The 24,870-nt window shown below is 42.8% G+C and overlaps 1 protein-coding gene across 1 annotated transcript in view; it reads right to left on the reverse strand.

Annotated features, from left to right (window-relative positions):
* The window catches only part of TPRG1 (tumor protein p63 regulated 1), a 192,184-nt gene that overhangs the window by 93,432 nt on the left and 73,882 nt on the right, over positions 1-24,870 (reverse strand). Inside the window, exon 4 of the mRNA XM_082249330.1 lies at positions 12,267-12,443. Coding sequence (XP_082105456.1) covers positions 12,267-12,443 — 177 coding nt within the window. The remainder of the gene's footprint in view (positions 1-12,266; positions 12,444-24,870) is intronic.

A 24,870-nucleotide genomic window follows, 5' to 3' on the forward strand; every position in this document is an offset into this window, starting at 1 on the left:
CCGGCCTGTCGTGCAGCCCATCAGTGTACCGGACCGTCGTGCAGCCCATCAGTGTACCGGACCGTCGTGCAGCCCATCAGTGTACCGGACCGTCGTGCAGCCCATCAGTGTACCGGACCGTCGTGCAGCCCATCAGTGTACCGGCCTGTCGTGCAGCCCATTAGTGTTACCCATCCTGAAGCCCAACAGTGTTACCCATCCTAAAGCCCATCAGTATTACTCGTCTTGAAACCCATCAGTGTTACCCGTCCTGAAACCCATCAGTGTTACCTGTCATACAGCCACCAGGTTCAAAAGTATTATACTACTGAGGAAGCATATTAAATCCTAACTTTGACAGATGAGAGCAGCGGGGAGCTCTCCCCGTCCGATTCCGATTCAGGATACAAGCCCGTCAAAAGTAGTGGATTGGCAACTGAATCAGAGGAGGAAGCAGTCTATCCTAAAAGAAGACACTCTAAACACCAGGCAGACACCAGCAGCGCCATACACCCCAACGGTCAATCGGCAAATGCCAACAGTGCTAGACCCCAGGAAATAAGGCCCAGTACCAGCACTGGAATATCACGTCAGACCCAAAGAATCAGGGCCCAAATCAATCTTCCAAATGCCTTAGCATACCCATTATGGCTATCTTCCAAATCAGGGTCAGCTACAATCCCCTTTTCACTGCACAGCCAGGTGTGCAGGCCAACATTGACAATTTTTGGAAGGATAGGAGAGATGTGTACGTCCTGTGCACCATTCACAATGACACCTCGGTGGAACTTAATGGAAGACTCGGTCCCTTTCAAAAGCCTGGGTGTATCCACAATTCTATTTAGTACACAGGGGGGAGGAAGGGGTGGATTTAAACGATCAAAAGCTACAGCCCTATTTATCAACAAGAAAGTCCCTCTTCTGGTATAAAAAAGTTGCAATATACTTGTTCCATTTGGCCATTTTTAATGCATAGGTCACCTCATATGTCATCAAAGGTTTATGGAAAGATCTAGCACCAAATTTTTAGAAGAAATGGTCACTGCCCTGATCTACCAGTAAGGATCTCCCCCCAGAAAGCATTCGCTTCGATTGTGTGAGCAGAGTTTATGAGTGCCATTTGCCTGATAATTTTCCACCAACAGAAACCGGAAGAAGACACAAAAAAAAAACTGTGTGTGTGTGGCAGAGGGGAAGTTAGGAAAGACACCAGTTTTCATTGTCCCCAATGTCCCTCCCAACACAGCCTAAGCATCAGAGAATGCTTCAGATGTTGTCATACTTCCCTAAAATTTTAGTCCATATTTCTATGCCAGCCTGCCATTTCCCCATTTTTAATATCTGTGCTGAACATTTGCTTGCTGCCTCAACCAACCATGCCACTACCTTCCACGTGAACTGACCCTGGCCTGTTTATCGATTATGCTTTTGCCTGCATTGTTTATCCACCACGTTTCTGCCTTCTACCTGCACTGACCTTGGCCTGGTAATCAACCATGTTTTTGGCCTACTGCTTGGACTTATTTTTTGCCCTGCTACTGTAGTATTGGGATTCACGATAACACAGGGGTCTCCTATATGTGAGGGGCTTCAGAATAGTTTCTGAGCAGAAAAAAAAAAAACAGTTTTTGGTTTTCTCTGGGTTTTCGAATTCCCAGGTCAGGTTTTGGAGACCGGTGGCTTCGAAGAGATTTGGGTGGGAAGAAGCCTCTACCCCTGTCCCCATTCTTTCCTGACCGAGGCCCTAAGCTTTATGTTCCTGCCTGCTGCATGGACCAATACTTGGCTGTGCTGCCCATATCTCTGCCTGCACTGACCCAGGACTTTTTATGGACCATGTTCCTGCCTTTTGCCTGGACCAATAATATGGCTGTACTGACCATATCTCTGCCTGTACGGACTATGCACAATATTCCTGCCTGCTGCCTGGACGATTCCTTTCGCTGCTGCTGACCACATCCCTGCCTGTTACCTGGACCAATGTTTTGGCTGTGCTGACAATATCTCTGCCTGCTGCCTGTGCTGACTATAGACAGTATTCCTGCCTGCTGCCTGGACAATTTCTTTCACTGTCACTGACCACGTCCCTGCCTGCTGCCAGGACCAATGCTCTCCTCTGTGGACCACTGCACTACTAAAACCACAGGTATTCTTTTGTTTACGCTTTGCTCAGCAGAATGTATTTTAGTGTGTAATTGGTATATACATGCTATGTGTTAGAAATATGAGTGTCTTTAAAAAAAGTGTATTTTAGGAGATTGTGTGTGTAATTTATGTCCCAAGAACACCTGATGGTGCTCCTTGGCTTGTTGGACCTCTGTATCTGGCTAGGCTGTCAAAAAGTCTCATACATGGTAATTCCATACTAGGGAGGAGCAGCAGAATGTATTTTGAGGTGTAATTCTTCCTATGTACATGCTATTTACTAGAAAAATCTTATAAATGGACAACTTGTGGACAACCAAAAACTTGTGGGAAAAAATGGCATGTTCAAAGGACTCATCATGCCTCAGAATATACAGGTCCCTCTCAAAAAATTAGCATATTGTGATAGAGTTAATTATTTTCTGTAATGTACTGATAAACATTAGACTTTCATATATTTTAGATTCATTACACACAACTGAAGTAGTGCAAGCCTTTTATTGTTTTAATATTGAAGATTTTGGCATACAGCTCATGAAAAAACAAAATTCCTATCTCAAAAAATTAGCATATTTAATCCGACCAATAATAATAAAAAAAGTGTTTTTAATACAAAAAAAGTCAACCTTCAAATAATTATGTTCAGTTATGCACTCAATACTTGGTCAGGAATCCTTTTGCAGAAATGACTGCTTCAATGCGGCGTGGCATGGAGGCAATCAGCCTGTGGCACTGCTGAGGTGTTATGGAGGCCCAGGATGCTTCGATAGCAGCCTTGAGCTCATCCAGAGTGTTGAGTCTTGCGTCTCTCAACTTTCTCTTCACAACATCCCACAGATTCTCTATGGGGTTCAGGTCAGGAGAGTTGGCAGGCCAATTGAGCACAGTAATAACATGGTCAGTAAACCATTTACCAGTGGTTTTGGCACTGTGAGCAGGTGCCAGGTCGTGCTGAAAAATGAAATCTTCATCTCCATAAAGCTTTTCAGCAGATGGAAGCATGAAGTGCTCCAAAATCTCCTGATAGCTAGCTGCATTGACCCTGCCCTTGATAAAACACAGTGGACCAACACAAGCAGCTGACATGGCACCCCAGACCATCACTGACTGTGGGTACTTGACACTGGACTTCAGGCATTTTGGCATTTCCCTCTCCCCAGTCTTCCTCCAGACTCGGCACCTTGATTTCCGAATGACATGCAAAATTTGCTTTCATCCAAAAAAAGTACTTTGGACCACTGAGCAACAGTCCAGTGCTGCTTCTCTGTAGCCCAGGTCAGGCGCTTCTGCTGCTGTTTCTGGTTCAAAAGTGGCTTGACCTGGGGAATGCGGCACCTGTAGCCCATTTCCTGCACACGCCTGTACACGGTGGCTCTAGATGTTTCTATTCCAGACTCAGTCCACTGCTTCCGCAGGTCCCCCAAGGTCTGGAATCGGTCCTTCTCCACAATCTTCCTCAGGGTCCGGTCACCTCTTCTCGTTGTGCAGCGTTTTCTGCCACACTTTTTCCTTCCCACAGACTTCCCACTGAGGTGCCTTGATACAGCACTCTGGGAACAGCCTATTCATTCAGAAATTTCTTTCTGTGTCCTACCCTCTTGCTTGAGGGTGTCATTGATGGCCTTCTGGACAGCAGTCAGGTCGGCAGTCTTACCCATGATTGCGGTTTTGAGTAATGAACCAGGCTGGGAGTTTTTAAAAGCCTCAGGAATCTTTTGCAGGTGTTTAGAGTTAATTAGTTGATTCCGATGATTAGGTTAATAGCTCGTTTAGAGAACCTTTTCATGATATGCTAATTTTTTGAGATAGGAATTTTGGTTTTTCATGAGCTGTATGCCAAAATCATCAATATTAAAACAATAAAAGGCTTGCACTTCTTCATTACACACAACTGAACATGTGGTATCGCCATACAGGACAAGTAGCAAAATGTGTTTTGGGGTGTAATTGCAAGTAGGCCTATGCCATAGTGTGTTAGAAATAACTTATAAATAACAATCAATTGATTATTTTTCCCAAGAATTGTGGGAAAAATTGCCTCCTACTAAATACCTTGGACTGTGTACTTTCCAAAAAGGGTTCATTTGGGTGGAGGGGGTTGTACTGTCCTGACTTTTTAGGGCCTCAAGAAATGAGACAGTCAGTCAGTACATCAGGATTGATGAGTTTTCAGTTAGATATAGCATAGCTTGTAGACTCTAACTTTCCCACAGACTAAATAATATACACTAATTTGGGTTATTTTTACCAAACATATGTAGCAGTATAAATTTTGCTCTAAATTTATAAAGAAAAATGACTATATAAATAATAGAAACTAAAAAAATGTTATTTTTAATTTTGCCCTTTTTTCCACTTATATCACAAAAGAACCCAGTGGTAATTAAATAGCACTAAAGCTCTATTTGTGTAAAAGAAAAAAATACAAAAAAAAAAAAAAAAAAAAGATAAAACATTTTGTTTAAGTACAGTGTAGCCGTGCGACGCTTTACCCAAATAAAACCTTTGTCCTTTTTCCCCACAAACAGAGTTTTCTTTTGGTGGTATTTGATCATCGCTTTGTTTTTTTTATTTTTTGCGCTATAAACAAAAAAAGACCAACAATTTTGAAAAAAAAAAAAAAAAAAAAACACAATATTTTTTACTTTCTACTAAAAAAATATCCAACAAAAATTGAAAAAAGCAAATATTTTCATCAATTTAGCTCAATATGTATTCGGCTACATATTTTTGGCATATATTGATGGGTTTGCGCAAAAGTTATATACAGTCTACAAACTATGGGAATTTATTTATTTTACTAGTAATGGCGGTGATTAGCAACTTATAGCGGGACTGCGATATTGCGGCGGGCAATTTGGACACTGCCACTTTTGACACTTGAGGACCAGTGACATTATTACAGTAATCAGTGCTAAAAAATATGCACCGTCACTGTACTTATGACTCTGGCAAGGAAGGTGTTAACACCAGGGGCAATCAAAGGATTAAATGTACTTGTGTACTGTGGGGGAGGTGCTTGTACTAAGGGAAGGCATAGATCCATGTCCCTGCTTTGCAACAGAATCTATGCCTTCCCTACTGACAGAACGGTGATCTGCCTGTGTACTGAACAATAGGCGGGTGGTGGCAGACAGAGTCCGTGGTACTCACCGCTGGGCTCCTGCTGTATGCGATCACAGCGAAAGCAAGCCGCTAGTGGTGTGAATGTGCATGCCATGCCCTACCCATAAGAGCCAAATCACCTATATAAACACGTGATCCGACACACGAGTGCGGCCCTGTACCAGTAAAACTGCTATGGGGCGAACCTGAAGTGGTTATTTAAACAAAATAGGGGTTCTTATTTAGTATGTTTATTAAAACAAATGTTAAGATACACTGCAGTTAAAAACTCAAATTAAGCCTTGAAATACACGTAGTATTGCATAATATAACCTGGAAAGCCCTTATACTTGTTTGAACGCAATGGAGAAGTGGTTGTAAACCTTAGACATGAAATATGAACAAAGCATGTCCCTCTATAGTGTGAACTTGTCTTAATTAAGAGCACTAAGTGTCACTTCTGTCTACTGCTTCGTTCCTCTGCTATCAGCAGGAGTCTCTTCTGACAGGTTTTCCTGACACAAAGAGAAAAATCAGATAGGCCCCTTTCACACATACCATCCGTTCAGTTCATCAGTTCAGTCACGTCAAATGTATCAGTTTTCCATCCGTTTTTCATCAGTTGTCATCCGTTTTTTGTCAGTTGTTATTCGTTTTTCATCAGTTGTTATCCGTTTTTCATCCGTTGTTATCCGTTTTTACATAGAGATACACTGATGTCCGTTTTTCATCCGTCAACGGATGGATGAAAAACGGACAAACGGACAGCATGTGTGAAAGGGGCCTTAGAGACTTAGGCCTCTTTCATACATGCTGTCCGTTTGTCCGTTTTTCATCCATCCGTTGACGGATGAAAAACGGACATCAATGTATCTCTATGTAAAAACGGATGACAACGGATGATCATCAGTTAACATCCGTTTTCATCCACTTCAGGTCCGTTTTTTTGAACGGATGAATGCCCTATTTTTCATCCGTCAAAAAAACAGATCGGACGAAAAACGGATGACAACGGATGAAAAACGGATGTCAACGGATGAAAACGGACGACAACGGATGAGAAACGGACAACAACTGATGAAAAACGGATAACAACTGATGAAAAACGGATAACAACTGATGAAAAACGGATAACAACTGATGAAAAACGGATAACAACTGACGAAAAACGGATGAAAAACGGATGAAAAAAACTGATACATTTGACGTGACTGAACTGATGAACTGAACGGACGGTATGTGTGAAAGGGGCCTTACTGGTAATTCAAGGACAGCACTGGAGATATTGGCTCCACCTCCGGAGAAAGGATCAGGTGAATAAAGGGGCGGAAACCCACCATCTTTCCCAGCCTTTATCCGAGAACTCCCCGGACATGGCTTCTAAAACAAGACAAAAACACTCGGCCACGGTTATAACAGCATATATGGAGGGAATCCCTGCTGTCCTGGACGACTCCTAGAAACAGAGTTACCGGTAAGTCTAACTCTGGTTTTTCTCCAGTCGTCTGTCCAGGACAGCACAGGAGAGGATCAACGAGAACTTACCAGATTAGGGTGGCACTACCGCCTGAAGGACCTTCCTTCCAAACCATTGGTCCTGCACAGAGAGAAGGTCTAGTCTGTAGTGCTTGATGAATGTCGAGAAGCTAGACCACGTGGCTGCTCGGCAAATTTGTTCTGGTGTCGCCCATGTTCACTCTGCCCAAGAGGCAGGTAACGCCCAGGTGGAGCGAACCAACAGAAAGAAAGGGCACTCTATTTAAACCTTTATAGGCTTCCACTATCGCCTGGGCAATAGTGTTTTGTGAAGCTTGCTGCCCCCTATTTTTACGGGAATGCAATACAAACAGAGCATTGGATTTCCTTCAGTCCTTGGACAAATCTAAATAGCAGGCCCTTACATCTAAAAAATGAAATTCTGCTTCCTTAGGATTGGTAGGGGACGCACAGAAGGAGGGTAACACAATCTCCTGGGCCCTATGGAACCTGGAGGCCACTTTAGGTAGGAATCCTGGATTCCTACGTACCATCAACCTGTCCTCAAAAATTTGGAGAAAAGGTTCCTTGTCTGAAAGCGCCTGTAACTCACTAATGCGCCTGGCTGTCGAAATTGCAACAAGGAAGGCCATCTTAAGGGTAGTATACTTCAATGTCAGGTCTACATTCAGCGAAAGCTTTATCCAGCCCTGCAGTACTATCGATAAGTCCCATTTAGGAAGAACTCTAAATGGAACTGGCCCCATTCTGGATAATCCCTTAAAGAACCTAGCTACTAAAGGTTCTAAGGCCAGGGATTTCTCCAGAAATACAGATAATGCCACCACTTGCATCTATAAAAGGTGCTAACGGCCAGACCTTTGTCTGCCCCATCCTGCAGGAAATCTAGGATGGCTGGAACACTGACTGCCTGGTTTCTGGTATACAGCCAAGAACAAAAAAACTTCCAATATTTAAAATAAATTGCCTGGGTGACTTTCTTCCTACTGGAAAGAATCCTGCGGACCACTTTATCCGAAAGTCCTTTTGACTTCAAAAGACCTTCTTCAGACACCAGGCTGCCAATTTCATTCTCAGAATTTTTGGTAGCTGAATCGGTCCCTGGGACAGCAGGGCAACATGAGGGGAGGGCCCACTGCCAGACGCAACAGACGAAAACCACGGCCTGTTGTCAAAACGTAACTACCAGGATTAAGGTGGTGTCCTCCTGGACGAACTTTTTCAGAATCAGGGGAATAAGCTTGAATGGGGGAAAGGCATAGCTCAGGTGAACAGTCCATTCCTGAGCCAGGGCATCTACCTTGGAACTTTGTTGTTCGACCTGCTGGCGAACAAATCTATGTCCAGAAGGCCCCACCTCTGGGTCACTAACTGGAAGACTTCCCTGTTCAGAGACCACTCTGACTCCAGCACCTGATGGCAACTTAAAAAGTCTGCCATCTCGTTGTCCACTCCCCTTAGGTGGACTGAGGAAATTAAGTTCAGATTTGCTTCTGCCCAAGAAAAGAGTTTCGCTGTCAGTTGCATCAAGGACGGGCACCCTCCTTGTTTGTTGACATACGCAACTGCCACCACACTGTCCGAGAGGAGCTGTATATGGTGGCTGCTCAAATCCTTGGCAAATGCTTTTAGGGCTTCCCAAATTGCCCGCAGATCTCTCCAGTTTGCTGACTTCAAAGATTCTGTCCTGGACCACGCTCCCTGGGCCATCTTTGTTCCCCAGTGGGCTCCCCATCCCCAAGTACTGGCATCTGTAGTAATACGGACAGATATTAGGAAGGACCACTGAAGACCCACCCAGAGGTTCTCCTCTTTCCTCCACCACCAAAGCGACTGTTTGGCCTTTAGGGATAGATGGATGGTCTCGTCCAAGGATTGCAGTCTCCCGTCCCAAACTCTCAAGATGTTGGCTTGGAGACACCAGAAGTGGGCCCTTGCCCAAGGAACGGCTGGGATTGTTGCCGCCAGGAACCCTAGGCCTGACATGGCCGTCCTGATGGACAATGGTTGGTTGTTTTGTAAGGCGACCACTGTCACTTTCACCTTTTCCGTAGTGAGGAATATCTTTTGTTCAACTCTTGTGCTGGGATCAGGTTCGATTTTTCCTGGTTGATTAACCAACCCAGGATCTCTAAGAAGAGAGCGGCTACCCTTAAATCTTCCTGCAACTGAGAAAGGAGTGTGCAAAAAATAAAAGGTCATCCAGATAAGGGATGACTGAGATCCCCTTTAGTCTCAAGGGAGCCAGTGTTTCCGCCAGAACCTTGGTAAAAATTCTGGGAGAAGAGGACAGCCCGAACGGTAGAGCGCTGAACTGTAGATGGCGAACTGCACTCCCCCACCTTATCGCTATTCTCAAAAGACTTTGAGATTCCTTGTGAATCGGGATATGCAAATATGCGTCCCTTAGATCCAGGGAAGCCATAAAGCAATTTGGGGGGGGAGCATCGCCTTCACTGTAAAGATGGTTTCCATCCGGAACCTCCTGTAGGTCACCCATCTGTTCACAGGCTTTAAGTTGAGGATAAGCCGAAACTTCCCTAACTGATTTTTTACTACAAGGACGTGCGAACAGAAACCCAAATTAGTTTCTTTTAGGGGCACTGGAACAAGGACCCTCTGGTCCATTCGTTTGCCAATTTGCGACAGTAGTGCCGACACTTTTTGGGGATCCCTGGTAGGGGAGGTCAGGAATGTTCTTGTGGGCGGAATGCCCCTGAAATGGATTTGATATCCCTCCCTGATGATCCTCCGTATGAATCCGTTTTAGGTCACCTTTTCCCACTGTGGGAGGAATTGACCCAACCTTCCTCCCCCCGGGACCCCGTTACTGGGGTTTATTTTTAGGAGAAGAAAAAAGGATACCCCTTTTTTGTTTCCCTGTCCCCCGCTGTTTTTTGATGGTTGGCATCTTAGAGGCCTACCCTTGTGGTCTTTAGGGACGAAAAAAAATTCCTTTCCGGAGCTTTTTTGACTTTTGACGGGAAGGCTTTCTTCCTATCTGCTGTTCGTTCCAAGACCTTCTCCAGGTCTGGCCCAAACAGAAGGTCCTCTCAAAGGGAATGCTGCATAGTTTTGTTTTTGAGTTCCCTGACCAAGACTTTAACCACAAGGCCTGGCGAGAAGAATTCACCAGGGCTGCTGTTCTGGCTGGCAGCTTAACGGATTCTGCCGAAGCGTCTGCCATATAACCGGCTGCTTTGGGCAGCATAGGCAGGGAGTCCAAAATCTCATTTCGGGAAGTCCCTTCCTCTGAATGGGCCTTAAGTTGGTCCAACCAGACCTCTAAATCCTGGGCCACCACTGTTGTGGCCATAGCTGGCTTTAAGTTAGCCATAACCGCCTCCCATGATCTTTTAAGAAGAATCTCTATTCTTTTGTCCATGGGCTCTTTAAGGACACCCATGTCCTCAAAAGCAAGGTCTGTTGATTTGGCGCATTGTAAGAAGGCTGCATACAATTTTGGAACCTTGTTCCAAATGCAAGAGGGATCCTTGTCAAAGGGGAACCTCCTTTTTAAGCTTTTTGGGAAAAATAGCTTCTTTTCGTGTTCAATCCACTCCTTTTTAATGGAGTCTGATAATGTGCTATGCACCGGAAAAACCCTAGATTGGGTTTCTTTTAGGGTTTGGTACATCTTGTCATGTAGGGACAAAGAGACCTGTTCCTCAATCTCCAAGGTCTCATAAATCACCCCTAGCAACGCATTAACCTCTTCTAGTGACAGTTTATACCTAGGAGATTTTGTCCCTAGCTCAAGGACCTCCCTGGAAGAAGCTGCCTCGCTAAGCTCCTCAAGGCAATCTGAGTCCTCTTGCTCCGTTTCTCTACCCTCCTCTGGGGCTGAAACCAGGGGTGCTTCTGCTGGCTGTTTGGGGGCTTCAATGTTAGACAACATGGATTTAATCGCCTTCATTTCCTTCTGAACTCCTGCGATTAAGTCCTTACATGCCCCTGTTGATTCTTTATAGACCAATTTGTCTATGCAAGGTTTACAGAGTGCTCCAGCCCTCCTTAAATTTAATGGTAAAGGCTAGGCATCTCTTCCTCCCCGCCGGTTTGTCAGATTCTTAGGGCTGAGCCTGAAACATGAGATGAGGCGAAAAAAAGGTCAGACCCCAACACAGAAAAAGGCCAGAGAAGCTATGCCTGAGTTCCTAAACTCTTTAGCCCAGACCCAGCTTTTGAGGGGGAGAGAGACATAAAAAATGAGCAAGATCTACAGCATTCTGAGGAGCCCCTTCAGACTCTCTCCCCCTCCCCCAATCTTGTAGGTTAGCCCAACCCTGTGACCACCTACCTGAGCTGGGGTGGCACTACCACCGCTTAGTCCTGCTGTCTCCATGAGAAGTGCCTCTTCCTTCTGTAGCATCGCGCCGCTGCGTTTGGAAACAGGGAAGCCTCAGCAGTCATCCAAAGCAGTAGGCGATTTAAATAAACCGCCATAGTTCCGGCGTCATCACCGTTGTGAGAGCCGGAACCGGAAGTGATGCACCAGAAGCCCCGCCCTCCTCCTGCGCTCCAAAGGCCGGAATTCAAGGCCTGCGCATCTGCCCACTGCCCTACACCCGGAAGCCGGAGGCTCCGGACTGGCGAGGAGGATTCCCTGCCACTGCGGGCAGCAGGCCTAGCCCCCCCTGGGCTCCAGGAGGAGAAGCGCCGGTCACGGCCTCGCTGGCCCCGGGGGGGGGGGGGGGGCGCCCTCCACTGATACAGTTACCGGCGCTGAGCTCCACACCTGTCTCCTTCTGCGGGGAAGAGACACAAAAGACTGGGGAAGATGGTGGGTGTCCGTCCCTTTATTCACCTAAACCTTTGTGTTTCCTGTCTCCGGAGGTGGAGCCTATATCTCCTGTGCTGTCCTGGACAGACGACTGGAGAAAAATAGTGACAGGGGAGGGACCTCCAGCACACAGCTTACAATTGACAGCCCTGCTTGGACGCTTTTTTTTTTTTTTTTTAATTGTGACAGCTAGCGCTGAGGGAGAAGAACCCCACTAGCTGTCACAGTGAGGATCGGGCAGGTGCGGGGGCCCATCCGTTCATAACATCTTACACCCTGAATATGGGTGTAATGTTAAGAAAGGTGAACTTATCCTTTAAGCTATTCATTAGATTAAAATTTGCCTGAAAGTTTGAATCTCAAGAGTGCAAAGATGGTAGAGTGCATAGGAAACCCTGTTTTTTTTTCCATTCTAAAAAGTGCAGGGAAGGGTAGGAGCTTCTGTCAGGTTTGTATTGCTATCTGTGTCCCTATTGGGAAGATCTCCCATCACTTACTATCGCGTAAGGAAATTATGAGAAATCTCTGCATGGAGAAACAAAATACAGCGTGGAAGGGTTAGAATGTCTGTTAATTATTTCTTTCTGTAAGTTCCTGTTCCAATGACCCCCCCCACCCCCCACCCCATTTATTGCACAGGCATCACAGAGACAGAAGGTGAAGGAAGAATCTCCCTAATGCTATCCCAAAGTTATAAAAACGTGGCTGGAATTGGGCTTTACATTTCAAATGTATAGGAAAAGAAATATATCCTTACTTGTCTAAGGAACTGTCTGGAAAGATGAAAGCGCCACTACATATCCGATCTATGTAGTTAAGAGGAACTTTGTGAATCTCTTGGCAGCATAGCATGATGAAGTCATACTTGCAGATAAAAAGAGTATTTTCTGTTATTAGTACAACTCGTTCTTTCTCATTGTTCCAATGATCTACTCTGCAATGAAAAGAAGAAAAAAAAAAAAAAAAGTCACATTTAAACATATCAATACATATAACACATGCATTTACATATACTGTCAGTACAAAAAGCATACAGGGGTGCAAGTAAGTCTTAACCACTTAAGCCCCGGAAGATTTTACCCCCTTCCTGACCAGGGCCTATTTTGCGATTCGGCACTGCGTGACTTTAACGGACAATTGAGCGGTCGTGCGACGCTGTACCTAAACAAATTTGGCGTCCTTTTTTTCCCACAAACAGAGCTTTCTTTTGGTGGTATTTGATCACCTGTGCGATTTTTTGATCATACGCTATAAACAAAAAAAGAGCGACAATTTTGCAAAAATAACAATATTTTTAAAAATTTTTTATATGAAATTCCCCAAAATAAAAAAAAATGTAAAAATCAAAATTTTTAACATTTTAGGCCAATTTTTTTTTTTACCATATGTTTGGTTAAAAAAAAAAAAAAAAAATCGCAAAAAGCGTATTTTGATTTGTTTGCGCAAAAGTTATTGCGTTTACTAACAAAGGGAAAGATTCTTGTCATTTTTGTTGTTTTTTTCTTTTTAAACGCGTAATGGCGGCGATCTGCGATTTATTTTGCGGGACTGCGACATTGGGGCGGACAGATCGGACCCTTGACTGACATTTTTGACACTTTTGGGGTTACCAGTGACATTACTACAGTAATCAGTGCTATACATATGCACTGTTACTGTAAAAATGACACTGGCAGTGAAGGGGTTAACTTTTTTTGAGAGGGAGGGGTTAAGTGTGTCCCTAGGGGCGTGTTTCTAACTGTGATTGGCTGTGGCTTGATGTGTAAGAACAGTGATCAACGGTCCTACATAGTAGAACCGTTTGATCACCATTCTTACACAGGGGAGACTGACAGGCGGCTTTGTTTACACTAGCCGCCTGCCTTTCTCACGCTGTCACGGACGATCGTGAGTGCCCGGCGGACATCGGGTCCGCCAGGCACACGCTCGGGGGGGGTCAGTGACCGAGTGGGAGCGCGCATTCGGCAGCGCGCGCTCGCTCCCAAAACCCTTACAGGCTAGCGACGTAGCCCTACATCGCTTTGCCTGTGAGGGGCTGACTGCCAACGTAAATAGTCGCGCGGCAGTCGGCAAGTGGTTAAGAATCATCTCCAGTCACCATTCAACTCCACACCTTGCAATATTTGAGTGTATTTTAGCTACCCTTGTCTGTGTAACAGGCCAAAATTACAAAATCTGACACCAAGGCACACAGAGCGGATTGGATGATGGGAAGCAAAGTGCACTGAATAGGAAGGTGGAAGTATACAGACATGGAGGCTAATAACATTCCCACACCAGAGTAGTCCAAGTCCTTCACACAAATGTAATAAGCCAAAGTTTCCTTTAACCACTTCAATACTGCGCACTTTAACCCCCTTCCTGCCCAGGCCAATTTTCAGCTTTCAGCATTGTCACACTGTAAATGACAATTGTGCGTTCATGCAACACTATACCCAAATTAAATTGTATCATTTTTTTCATACAAATAGAGCTTTCTTAGGGTGGTATTTAATCAGCACTGAGTTTTTTTCTTTTTTTGCTAAATAAACAAAAAAAGACTGAAAATTAAAAAATAAACTAACAGGTTTGTCCTAATTTCTGTTATAAAATTTTGCAAATAAATAATATTTCTTCGTAAATTTAGGCCAAAATGTATTATGCTACATTTTTTGGTGAAAATAACCCAAATCAGTGTATATTTTTTAGTCTGTAGGAAAGTTAGAGTCCACAAACTATGCTATATTTATCTGAAAATCGATCAATACTGATGTACTGACACCCCATCTTATTTCTTGAGGCCAAAAAACTCCAGAACAGTACAAATATCCCCTATATGACCCATTTTGGAAATTTGTTTCTTGACACACTGACCAGAGCAATACAAAGTTTCTTTAGTAACATTGTGCTACTGTGGGGAAGTGATCAGGATTTTTTTTTTTTTTTTTTTAAAACACACACATTAGGATTGTATATACCAGTGAATTACACTGGTATGGGCAACACTTTTTACTGAATGAAACTGATTCATTCAGAGTTTTGTTGTGATTAGCTGTGATTGGGTCACAGATAATCACATGGTACAGGTGGGCTGTGATTGGCCCAGTCTGTACCATGTGATCACTGTGACCAATCACAGCTAGCAACACAATTGTAAACAATGGATGGAATGAACGAAAGCCATCTATTGTTTACAATTGTTATGTGATCTGCTGTGATTAGTCACAATGATCACATGGTACTGGCAGTGGGCCAGTGCACTGATTTGTCATCGGCTGTCAGATCATGCCACAGCGCAGCCCCAGGGCCACGCATGAGGCGCATTCCGGTAGGACGTCAACTGATGTCCACTCAGGTTGACGAACATCCCATTCAGCCTATAGCAAAAAGTAGTTAAACTCTTTTCGACCGTGTAATGCAAATATGCAGGGGCATAAAAACTGTGATTTAAGGTCCAGCCACCGAACACACTGCAGCGTGAGCCTGAAAATGTATTTGATAACACTCTGACTGAGCTGTCAGTCAAGCCAATCACAATGTTCACATGATACAGAAGCATCGCCGCCTCCTGGGTATTAAAGCTGACCTAAAGGGATGCCTGGAGGTGGGGTTAAGGGGTTCAAGAACAAACCTATAACCGATGTGTAAAGTGTTTTTATAGAGCTTAAGAGATTCAGAATTACATATCCATTTACTACAAAGTGATGTACATTACAATATTAGGCATTAGTGGCACAACACAACCTCACAAATGGCTGAATTTATCTAAAATATGCCGTTTATCACAATTTAATTAAAAACAATTACAATAAGACAAAATTAATCTCAAAACATTTGTTCCAGTATGGACCGACGTCCTCAATGTTGGACACATATGTCCAAAAACTATTGTGAACCTAGATCCTCCAACAGAGGATTCCTGTATACCGACAGGGGTGGGCGACCAACAATGGGGTATCGTGTCCAGGATTTGGGCTACAGTCAGCCCGACATGTTTCACACATGTCCCGGGTGGCTGTGGTGCAAATTCCAAAAGGGTCCAGCGTGTTTTTGGGTCCGGTTCAGGTGCAAATTCAGGCAAAATTTCGGACCTGAATTGGTGAAAAGAAACGCACCGGACCCTAGGCTGGAATCCGTAGTGGCACATATGTGAACCCAGGCTCATGGAAACCCTTAAAAAGGACTCTGAAACTGTGGGGGAAATTTACTAAAACTAGAGAGTGCAAAATCTGGTGCAGCTATACATGGTAGTATCAGCTTCCAGGTTTTTGCCCCCATTCCCATCAGGCCAATTTGACATACAATTTGACATGTTAAACTGCATGCCATTTCGGATCCTATTGCCAGCAACAGCACTGTCCCACTCAGTGCCACTCCGACTTTGCGGCGCCGCACCGATTCCCAAAAGTAGTTTCTGCACTATTTTTGGCGACTTTGGGGGCGATTTTAATAGACATCTATGCAGAAACCCGCACAGAGTCTGTCAAATCGCCTCAAAACTCGCACTGACATGCAGGTTTGAAATCGTGCAAGTTCAGTTGAACTCGCACAATTTCAAACCCGCCCTCAGTGTTAACGATTAATTGTACAAGCTGAACTTAGAGCTGATTGGCTATCATGCACAGCTGTCCTAGATTTCGAGTGCACCAATCTTCCTCATGCGTGTTTCAAAGGAATTTATGATAATGAAAATACTTTGAATCATATATAGTTTCCTAAACAACCATTATTTACACAGCCCAAAGTTAGGGTAATATTTGGGGATTAGGGATAATAAAAGTCTATTTACTCAGCCCTAAATCAGGTTTTGCTCACTTTCGAGAATGCAACTAAATTTTTCACAAATCTGCAAGAATCAGTCATTTGCATGATTTGTAGTTGACTGGTCTTTTCACAATGCTGTCTTCAAAAGGAATGTTTTTGATTTGCAGACAGCAACCAATCAGGGTCCAAATGTCATTATCTAGCAATGGTTAAAAAAAAAAAAAATAGAACAAAAACGCACATGGCTAATTGCAGTGTGCATGAACTCCACTTTTATTTATGCTATTTTATGTATAGATGAGGCCTGTGTTCTACATTTATTAATACACATTTTGCATGTGCATTCTAGTGCTTGCTCTCAAGGTGGCAGCATATAGTCAATCAATGCCAACACAGTAAAAGTAAATTTCTTGCCAACATTTTAGTTTGACGTTATGGTGATTATTCAATTTGAAACCTTGTTAAAAAAATATCTCCCATCTGGATTATGAACAAAACTGTAAAACCTCACAAGTTTCTGTGAATAGCTGTCTTCATTTAGAAAGATTCTGACAGCCCCAGAGAAAGTGAAAATAAGAGAAAAAAAATAGGATGCAAGCAGGTTTTCAACTAGGCATGAAAATGTAGAAACCCACACAAAGTTTGAGTATTGAGTGCACAGAGATCTGAACGTACCATGCGGCTTTTGCTAGAACACAATTTTATTCTGTGAAAGTAACAGAAATGTATGTTATGACACTGCTGACCACAAAAGAACCATCTAATAAGAACAGTAATAGATGCAGTGTGTACTTTTTACATTTCTGAATATGCTGAGATGTTCACGCAGGAAAGAAGCTGTTGGCTTCAGCACAATGACACATATGCCGAGTTATACATTCATATTGGTCTGTGTGACAGGTTCTCTGTACTGAAAGTTCATGTTTAAAGGGCACTATGGGAAAGATTTAACTTCAGCTTGTTTAGTTAAGCTTAGGCAATAAGGCCCCATTCACACTAGTGTGACTTGTCATACGACTTTGTACATATAAAGTTGCATGACAAGTCAAAGCCAATTGATTTCAACAGCACCCGTTCCAATCTATGCAACTTAAAGTCACAGTGACGTTGAAAAGGTTCCAGCACTAGTCTGATGGGGCTTTCTTGAAACGTAAGTGCCAGAGAGTGTCAAGTCACATGAAAGTTGGACTCCAAAGTTGCACTCAAAATTATGAAGTCCCACTGATGTGAACAGAGCCTGAAATCTAGAAGCTGATTGGTTACTAAGCACAGGTGCACTACATTTTGTGTGCTCCAGTTTTAGTATAGGTCTTTATCCATGAGTGTCATTTGCTGCACTATAGAGGTGTCACATATAGCAGCTAGGGCTGTAGGATCAGACACACACACACATACATACAGTAAAACCTTGGTTTGAGAGTAACTTGGTTTAAGAGCGCTTTGCAAGACAAGCAAAAATTTCAAATAAATTTTGACTTGATATACAAGCGATGTCTTGATATACAAGTAGCCTCAAGTCACAGCTGAGTATAAAAGAGAAGAGAGGCGCCTCCAAGTGTAGCAATATGGTTACATTTAATGAAGGTACAACATTTAGCAATTCACATGGTTAATGATTGGAACAGGCAGATCTAAGGATGCAGGCATCCAGGCTAAAGCTGTCCACATAGGACCATCCTCCGCCCCGTCATCCCTTCCATGCTGCCCCTCGCTTTCAGATCGCTTTACTGCAGGGTGGTCTTCCCGGTCAGGATTACAGACTGGCAGCCGGCGGTGCAGAAGATAGTCTATGTGGACAGCTTTACCCCAGATGCCTGCATACTTAGATGTGCCTGTTTTATTCATCAACCATGTGAGTTGCTAAATGTTGTACCTTCATTAAATGGAACCATATTGCTACCCTGTAGCTCCTGCTGGATTTTGCTTCCAATCCCCTTGTGAAAGCGGCTATTTGTGGATGGACATTTTATGGTTACACAACCTATCGCAATGCTATAATCTTTTTATATGGACTATAAATTGAAGGATTTATGAATAAATGGTTGTGGAACGAATCATCTGAGTTTCCATTATTTCTTATGGGGAAATTCGCTTTGATATAAGAGTGCTTTGGATTACAAGCATGCTTCCGGAACGAATTATGCTCGCAATCCAAGGTTTTACTGTGCATATATATATATATATATATATATATATATATATATATATATATATATATATATATACACATATACATATACATACATACATATTCACAAACACTATATTACCAAAATTATTGGGACGCCTGCCTTTACACGCAGATTAACTTTAATGACATCCTAGTCTTAGTCCGTAGGGTTCAATATTGAGTTGGCCCACCCTTTGCAGTTATAACAGCTTCAACTCTTCTGGGATGGCTGTCCACAAGGTTTAGGAATGTGTCTATGGGAATGTTTGACCATTCTTCCAGAACTGCATTTGTGAGGTCAGGCACTGAGGTTGGACGAGAAGGCCTGACTCACAGTCTCTGCTCTAAATCAACCCAAAGGTGTTCTATCGTGTTGAGGTCAGGACTTGCTTTGTGCACTGGTCCAAATCATTTGGTAGAGCGGAGATTATGATGTGGGTTTGGTTTTCAGGGGTTGGCCTTGGCCCTAACAGGCAAGATTTTAAGTATTACCTTGGGGAGATGCCGACTAGAATACTGTAATCACTGAGCAGCAAATGATAACACCTGTGATGTATTTCAGTTTTCTTGCAAACCTGGCCTGTTAGTGTACCCTGAGGACTGGAGTTGAGAAACATTGGTTTAGATATACAAGCTATCATAAGGAAAATAAGTCATATCATCAACCAATGATGTATTAAAAAGGAAGGAGAGCCTTCCAGCTTCATCAATTTACTAGCATACGGACAACTATGTATTAAAGAAAATGTATTTTAAAAGAAGAAAGTATTTTAAATATTGCAAATTTACGAACATGATAGCGGTCTTTTAAATTGGATACTATATTAGTCTGCCTGCTAGTTAGACTATTTCATTGTGCAATCTGCACTGAATCCAACACTAGGATCTTTCTTGCAGGGTTAAAGAATGTCCTCATCAGTGTCCTACTGCTCTCTCCAAGTCTACTCAGGCTGGAAGCAGTGAGGTATCCAACTAAAGTGAATTTCAGACTACCTATTCAGATGGGTAAGTGTTAACACTACAAACTGATACTCTGAGCTTTTGAATTTCTCTTGGAGTTCCTCTTTGTTACTGGAACAACTTTAACATGTCAGAATATTAGCTCCTGTGTTCTACCTTTTACAGCTGGTAAGGTCTGAATGGGGAGAAAGTGAAATATCAAGTATGAATGGCTTGATGGTGGACCGAGCAGCAGCTTAAGTCAGCAGCTCTGGCTCTCCTCTTTGATCCTACAAGCCATTCTGCATTATTTCTTTGCCTGAACAGCTCAGTGATCTACCCCCAGCTGAGGGCACCCTCCTGTGTGATAGCCATGGTATAGATCAGGCTGACCATGGCTCCATCAGCAGCCGATAGGCTGGTTTGCTATCACAGGCGGCTCCTCTGCTCGGTCTCCTGGCTTGCTGCGGCATTCTCTCCCAGCAGCAGGACACCTCTGTAATGGTGATTGAGCTCACTTCATGTGCCTCAGCTACACATGCTGTCCCCTCCTCTTCTCTGGGATCTCCCCCTGCCACAGATATTGAAGGGGGCTCTGACCAACAGACTGCAGAACCCACACTGTCCCAGATAATGCAAGCAACACCGGATTGCAAGGCTACACTCACTACACAGATTGAGACCGTGCACGTTGATTTCTCTTTATTGAAACAAGATGATCAGAGTCTTAAGGCCCGTACACACGATAAGAAAATCTGTAGGGAAAATTCGTCCGACGACCGATCTGTCGATTTTCAGATTGTTAGTATGGTGCTTTCGACAGCCGACTCTGACTTTTCGGCTGACAAAATCCTGATGTGCAGGCTATATAATTTTTGTCGTCCATCAAAACAACGTCCAATTTTCGTCTCATTAGTACAGATTTTGACGGAATTTTTTTTTTAAGACTAGGCATGCTCAGAGACGAAAGAACACATACAAAACAATCCAGCACATGACATCACTTCTGAAGTAGAATTCTGTGGTATGGGAAAATTCGTATGAACATAACGTCTTCACTTTCCACATCAGACTAGCATGCCACAAAAAACGGACGACAGATCGTTCGATAATCTGATCGTGTGTACGGGGCTTAAGTGAAATGACAGGGGTGGTGTTCTGCCGAAAACCCCAACTTAGTGAAAACTCCAACTTACATGCTATAATTAGTGCAGATTGTTAGTCCGCCCGTTAGTAACCAAAAACATGGCCGCCTCCAAGGTGGCGACAACTAGCGGGCGGACTAACAATCTGCACTAATTATAGCATCTATCAGAGTGTAAAGGCTGCCGGTGTAGTGTGAAAATACCAACTGGTCAAAATCTCTAATTATTTCATGTGTACAGTCACTGGAAATAACGTCGTTGGAGAATTTGGCAAGTTGGAGTTTTTCACAGAACAGCAGCTGAGGAACGTATTTGCTTATTAGGACACGCTGCATTCATTATCTGCTATGGTACAAACAGCATCAAAATGAAATGATGGCCCTTAAAGCTAAATTGGATGACCTGAAAATGTTTCCGATGGAACAACCTTCATTTCGTGGGTTTCCCTGAGCACTTAGAAGGGTCTCACCAGGAGAGTTTCTTTTTCTCCTGGATGCAGTAATTGTTTGGGGCTGAAGCATTGTCCCCCACTTTTGTTATTAAGGGGTGTTTACCTATACTCCCCCAACACCCATCTCCTTCAGGCGCACCTCCACATTCCTTAATTGCGCAGATCCTCAACTTTCAAGACAAGGTGACTATCCTCCGTCTAACCAGAGAAAAGGGGGTACTTTGCTATAATGGCAATACTGTTTCTATTTGTCCTGATTTCTCTGTGGAAGTCCAGCGCCAATGGCCTCTTTCACGTCAGTGAAGGACTGACTGAGAATCCAGGATCTACAGTATGCTATGCTTTTCCCAGCTAAATGGCATGGTAGTCACAATGGTAAAGCTCCCTTCTACACCATTTTGAAGGATATCATGGCCTGGTTGTGTGATCATTTTGGACCTATGCCCCAGATACAGATATAACAGCTAATCGGCTCTGCATGACTTTTCTGCCTGTTTTTTCTATCATTGCCCTTCAGTCCTCCTACACCTTAATCTTTCCTACAGTTACAGTATATGAGTTGCTGTTTTATGATCTCCTTTCTCTCTCTGCATATAGGATGACTTTGAATCCAGACCTCCCTGTTTTAAATGTTTACCTTACTTCCTTTCTGCAAGGTGCATTTTCCAGCTACTCAGGGGCCCTTTTCTACTGCCTTAGCGTTGTTAGAAGGGGATCTCCTCGATGTTCAGTTTGGAATCCTACGAATGGCTCATCCTGGCATGGGGATGGTGATCTGCACATCTATATAACCAAGTCGGAACCATAACCATTCTTTTAGAAGAATATATGATTAGTAGGATGAGCCTCCTTGGTTTCAGTAGATCCCCCTAACCAGTTTGTGGCTCGGCCACAGCACATTTGTGACATTTTTTTTAAGTTGTTACATGGGACTAAAGCGCACTATGATAGGAATGGAAGAGTGGGGTGGGGTGGGATGGGACAGGTTTTTGAGGATTTTCTGGTTTTCATTTTTGCTTCAGTTTGCAAATAAATTTATTTTTTTCTTTCATTTTTTTTTTCTTCTTCCCTTTTGTCTCCCAAGCTCCCACCAACATGTATTTCTGGTTCTATAAACTGAAATGCTCCTTTTTATGTGGTTATCCTGTCTGTTTTTAGAAGTCCAATGGTTTAATATGTCTTTGCCACTAGAGGGACCGCTCCTTGGTGTTCTCCTTTCTTAAAAAGTAGAAGCCCCATATTGTCTCATCAATAAACGCATTGGATTGCAAAGTTATTCCATGCTACCCATACTTCCCATTCTTGAGGGGTCTCTATCCTGCTAGCTAAGCCTCTTTCAGCTAATATTATACAAGTAAAGTCCGATTAGGATGGGCAGTTTATTATACTAACCTTACAAGTTGCCTCTGACATATTTACACTAGTTCATGTTTATGTTCCTCCTCCTTTTTCACCAGATTTGCTTATGAAAATGTCCCTTATGATCCTCTCCCAGCCCTTTGGCCCCTACTTTATGTTGGGGACTTCAGTGCAGTACTCAACCCTAATATGGACTGCTTGGGGGGTAGTGGTAAATTATATCAAACATTTACTAAGTGGGTGCAGGTGTATGATCTCACTGAGGCTTGGCGGGGAAAGCACCTGAATATGTGACAGTATTCATGTCACACTGATTCCTTTCACAGCATGTCTCTAGATTTGGCCTTTGCCTCAGCTGCTGCACTCTCTTTTATCTTTGATGTATCATACTTACCTAGGGGTATCTCTGACCATGTGCCTCTCTCTTTGGGCCTCCTCCTCCTTCCGCATTCAAGCCCCATTTTATGGCATTTGAACCCAGAGTAGTTGGAGGATGAGGTGGTACAGGGCGAATGTGAACAAGGTATTGCAGACTATTGAAATTCAAACCTAAATACTGTTAAGCCCTCTATGAAGTGGAAGAAATTTAAGTCCACCCTTTGAGGTACTTTTATGTTGGTCACTGGTGCTCTATGGAAAAATGCTCAAATACATACTGAGGAATTGGAAACCGCTATGTTACAAGCATAAGCAGATTATGTTGTCAACCCTGACTCCAGCACACGAGAAACATGGTTGTAAAAAAGGAGAGAGTATAAACTCCGGTTATTTGATATAACTAAAAAGAAAATGCTTTATTTTACCCAAAAAACTTTTGAACATGGTAAGAAAGCTGGCAGTCTGCTTGCTTACATAGCTAGGCCTGAAGCCAACCCCATTTCTATTCCCCGAATTCATTTACCCACAGGGCAAATTAGCACTGCCTCACATGAGATATTGGATGCTTTTCGATCTTTCTATATTTTATTTTACTATTACCAGCTTCACCACAAAATACGTGCCCAATTTGGATCCCTGGATAATCCCATCCAAGTGTCACCCTTACAAAAGTTGTTAAAACGGCCAAAACCTACTAAACTCCTCTCTGCCCATTACTCTACCCTTGTAACAGACTACAATCCTAGATTCATAGCTGCACGGGTGAAATGGGCCTCCCTGGATATGCCACTGACAGATGCAGATTGGACTGAATTCAGTGACACCTATAAAAACTCAGTTATCTCGTCCAAGGATAGATTTATGCAGTTAAACATTTTATATTATTTACACTTTACTCCTGTTTGACTACAGAGGATGGGCTTGAGCAACACAGCAGAATGCTTTAGAGGTTGTGGTTAGGTTGCCGACTTCCTCCACTGCTTCTGGTCCTGCCTGATAATTCAGAGATTTGGGGGAAGATATAGGCTCCTTTATCTCCTCTACATTGGGTTTGCTGAATATTTTGCATCTCAAAAATTGTCTCTTTAGGGTTTTTGGGGACCTGACACTTTCTCCTTATGTCAAAAGATTGCTCCGCATAGTATACTTTTATGTTAGGAAAATTCTTCTATTGTCCTGGAAAGGATCGATCCTACTTACATTGGCCTACTAGTGAGCTATTCCCTTCCCCTATACAAACACATTTTTGAACTTCGGAAAAAAAAAAAAAAAAATGTGTTTCATAAAATCTAGGGTAGATGGATTTCTAACCCCTTTATTTTAACATCTCTAGATCCAAAACTTTAATGTTGCCCTTATATGGTTATGAATATTGTAAACTTTGCTATGGAGTATGAAACGTCCACCTATGAGTCCTTCTTGCAATATCTATGTTAGTGATAACATGAGACATTGTGCTTAATTATTTAATTACATTTTTTTTTTTTTTTTGTGGAGTTTTGTACAAGTGTGTTTTGGGTTTTTTTTTTTTGCTTGGAAAATTTAATAAATATATCTTTAAAAAAAAAAAAAAAAAAGCATGAATGGCCCCTGCCTAATAACGACTGAAACATTTTAAAAAATACTCTCTGTTGGTAATTGGTAGAGACATTCATCAGACTGGATTCAGTTGTTTGGCAGACATTTTTCTGCTCAGCTCCATTGATTTTTCCTTGAAGGATATTGGAAATCTGCATGTATGGTCTGCTTTGGAAGGGGTTAGCTAAATATTTTTGCACCAAAATGGAGATACAACTGTTAAAAAACAGTAATGTCTAGAGTTCCTCATTTTAAAACATTATCTTGCTTAAAAAAAAAAAAAAAAAAAAAAAAAAGACAGCTTTCTTAATATTCTTAAAGTAAGGTTTTTTTCTTTAATCTATGATTACTACTGCTTGCTTTTTACTTCTAGCCTTTCAATGACCAGGAACAGAAGAATGACAAGTCAATTCCAATATGGCAACCGTGGCCTTTGCTAGTAAGTCAGGTGTGCCAAAAACATAATAGGCATTTTAATAAAATAATTAAAAAATAAATAAAATTAAAAAAAAAACATATCCCCTCCTCCCCCCCCCCCTTTTCCTCCTAGACACTTACTTGTTCTAGAAGCCTGCAATGTCAGCACCTCAGTCGATTT

The sequence above is a fragment of the Pelophylax lessonae genome (assembly GCF_965119305.1).
Source record: "Pelophylax lessonae genome assembly, chromosome: 3".
NCBI classification, from domain to species: Eukaryota; Metazoa; Chordata; class Amphibia; order Anura; family Ranidae; genus Pelophylax; species Pelophylax lessonae.